General features: G+C 47.7%; 1 protein-coding gene across 8 annotated transcripts in view; it reads left to right on the top strand.

Annotated features, from left to right (window-relative positions):
• The first annotated feature begins 314 nt into the window (after positions 1-314).
• The window catches only part of FCGR2A (Fc gamma receptor IIa), a 15,018-nt gene continuing 12,198 nt past the window's right edge, over positions 315-3,134 (top strand). For 2 of the 8 annotated variants that reach the window (XM_017892670.1, XM_017892665.1), the window contains exons 1-3: positions 315-452; positions 893-913; positions 1,237-1,491. In XM_017892670.1, the coding sequence (XP_017748159.1) occupies positions 368-452; positions 893-913; positions 1,237-1,491 (361 nt within the window). In that variant the 5' untranslated portion in view covers positions 315-367. Of the gene's footprint in view, positions 453-892; positions 914-1,233; positions 1,492-3,134 lie in introns of all 8 variants that reach the window. The other 6 variants (XM_017892668.1, XM_017892663.1, XM_017892669.1 and 3 more) reach the window with 4 other exon arrangements.

Below are 3,134 nucleotides of genomic sequence, written 5' to 3'. Positions count from 1 at the left end.
CCCAGGCTCTGGTCTCCTCTTCTCCAGCAGGCTGTATTGCTGGTCATTTTTGGCTCCTGTTGGAAGCAAACTGCTCTAATGCCTTTGGATAAGATTTTGACCAGGAATTATCTTAAAGAATACTCTAAGGAGGGGTATACCAGCCAACACAACGGTAACCCCTCCCTGGGGTTTTCACAAGGACACAAGGTGGTATGTAATAGACTTATCTGTAAAGCAGACTCAACTCCTAACTGGAGTTGTTCCTGATTGGTTAGCAGAAACAGAATTGAGGACTGATGACAGCTGCACAAGAAGATGAAACCATTTCCTTCCTCTTTTCTAAGCTTATCTCTTAAACCCCACTGGACGTTGGCACAGTGCTGGGATGACTATGGAGACCCAAATGTCTCAGAATGTATGTTCCAGCAACCTGTGGCTGCTTCAACCATTGACAGTTTTGCTGCTGCTGGGTGAGTGAGGGTCATTCTGAAATAAATAGCGCAATTTCAGACAATCCTACTGCCTGGACTCTAGGCACCAGTGTGGTAAAGAGCAGGCCTGGGCCCTGGAAGCAGGGGACAGATTGAAAGAGGAGACAGGACTCTGAATTCTTAAGTGTTCCAGTGGTTTCTAAGGTCAGAACTTAGAGGTAGTTACGTAGTCCCTGGAAAATCCATTCTGCACCAAACATTCATGTGTACTTTGTAGTCATGAGGAGGAACAGCGAATGAGATAAGGGGGTCATATGAAGTGAATACTCTTATAAAAGATCAACTGGAAACAAGATCTTGAGATAGGTCCTGGAGAAGGAAGAGCCCAAGCTCACCTCTCCTGCCCCTTTCACATACGCAGCTAAATTTGAAGCCATCTTCTCCTGCTAGACGTTGATCCACTCTCTTCCCTTTTACAGCTTCTGCAGACAGTCAAGCTGGTGAGTATGCCCTTTGCTTCCTTGTATTGACAGTATTATATCCTCATAATATGATGCTGTGTTTGCTATGGGGGATATGTCTGTTCCACTGAAAATCAAGCTTGGGTTCAGCATGGGCAGTTCCCTCATTTTAGTGGGGTCTGGGATTTGCTTCTTAGATCCACTGAAGACCCAACAGAATGAGGCTGCTGCAAGTACAGATCTTGAACTGCATCGACAATAGGACTCTTTGGTGCCTGACCTCCCTTGGGAGCTCCTTTGGCATCCACAGTCCCTTCAGGGTTATTTATTCACACCCCTTTCCACTCTCTGCCTCTCAGCAGCTCCCCTAAAGGCTGTGCTGAAACTTGAGCCCCCGTGGATCAATGTGCTCCAGGAGGACTCTGTGACTCTGACGTGCCGGGGGGCTCACAGCCCTGACAGCGACTCCACTCAGTGGTTCCACAATGGGAATCTCATCCCTACCCACACGCAGCCCAGCTACAGGTTCAAGGCCAACAACAATGATAGCGGGGAGTACAGGTGCCAGACTGGCCGGACCAGCCTCAGCGACCCTGTTCATCTGACTGTGCTTTCTGGTCAGTGGAGGAAGGCCCCGGGGTGGACCTGGGAGGGCCAGGATGGATTAAATCTGTTTATAGGCTGACGTTTGCAGGAAAGAGTGGGGGTGGCCTGCTTACTGGGAAGCACTGTTGTAAGTTGCTCATTCATTCCCCATTTCACCCACCCCCTTTGCTTAGCATGTGTGGTGGGGGAAGGGGGAATTTCTAATAATTTTCTCAGCATGTGTTAGGTTGTTTTGCCTCAGTCTTGATTGAGCAAGGGGGTTACGAGGCCACAAACAGCTGAGTGTGAGAGAAGCAGAAGGAAATCCCTACTTTAAAAAACTACCTTCCTCCTGTGGGAGTGTGGTAAAGCAGAGAGGTTGGAGGAAATAGACCTCTGAAGGCTCTAAGGTGGGAGGCTGCCAGACAGCTGTGAGGAGGTGGGAGTGCAGAATTCCGTCTGGAAGATGAGGTCAGAGTTGAGGGGAGGGTGAAGGGTAGATCAAGCAGAGGCTGATAAGCTGTTGCAACTATTTTGACTTTTATTCCTGAGTGAGTTGAGATGGCTTTAATTAAAGGAGTCACATCTCTGATTTTGGTTTATGTAAACATCTGACAGTGTTCAGTTTAATAGAGTCTGTAGAGAAAATGCTTCTAGATAGTATTTCTTTTTTTTTTTTTCCCAAGTAGCTGGGACTCCAGGTGCACACCACCATGCCAAGCGACTTATTTTTGTTTCTTTTTATAGAGACAGGGTCTCACTATGTTGCCCAGGCTGGTCTTCAGCTCCTGGTCTCAAGTGATCTTCCTTCCTCAGCCTTTCAAAGTGTTGGGATTATAGGCGTGAGCCACCACGCCTGGCTTAGATACTGTTTCTACCTGCTTCCAATGTCTGAAAATATAAGCACATTTCTACTGTTGTTTACTTGAGCTGCACTCTTGGTGCATAAACCCTGGAGATGATCGCGGGTAAACATTCAGTGTTTTAGATTCTCCTGTTCAACACTGAGATGGTGATTTGTTTTTGTTGTCCTTTAAGGCTGCTGCTGTACCAGAGAGATCCTGGCGGTGGGGTCGCTTTCTCTTGATGGTGCTCTACTGAAGGGAAATAAATAAATATTGAGTTGACCTCAAAAGCTACCCAATGACATCATAGCTCCCCTCTGTATTGGCTTCCCAGAGACAGCTGATAGTACTTCTGACTCTTCTTATGAAAATGTAAAAATATAGATAATACAAATTGAGGGCTGGGTGTTGTGCCTCACACCTGTAATCCCAGCACTCTGGGAGGCTGAGGCAGGAGGATCACCTGAGGTCGGGAGTTCGAGACTAGCCTGACCAACATGGAAAAACCCCGTTTCTACTAAAAATACAGGCCGGGCGTAGTGGCTCAAGCCTGTAATCCCAGCACTTTGAGAGGCCGAGATGGGCAGATCACGAGGTCAGGAGATCGAGATCATCCTGGCTAACACAGTGAAACCCCGTCTTTACTAAAAAATACAAAAAAGCTAGCCGGGCAAGGTGGCGGGTACCTGTAGTCCCAGCTACTCAGAAGGCTGAGGCAGGAGAATGGCATAAATCCGGGAGGTGGAGCTTGCGGTGAGCCGAGATCTGGCCACTGCACTCCAGCCTGGGCGACAGAGCCAGACTCTGTCTCAAAAAAAAAAAAAAAAAAA

This window comes from Rhinopithecus bieti, unplaced genomic scaffold, assembly GCF_001698545.2.
Source record: "Rhinopithecus bieti isolate Rb0 unplaced genomic scaffold, ASM169854v2 scaffold_22442, whole genome shotgun sequence".
In the NCBI taxonomy this organism is placed as follows: Eukaryota; Metazoa; Chordata; class Mammalia; order Primates; family Cercopithecidae; genus Rhinopithecus; species Rhinopithecus bieti.
This window is presented reverse-complemented; position numbering and strand designations above follow the sequence as displayed.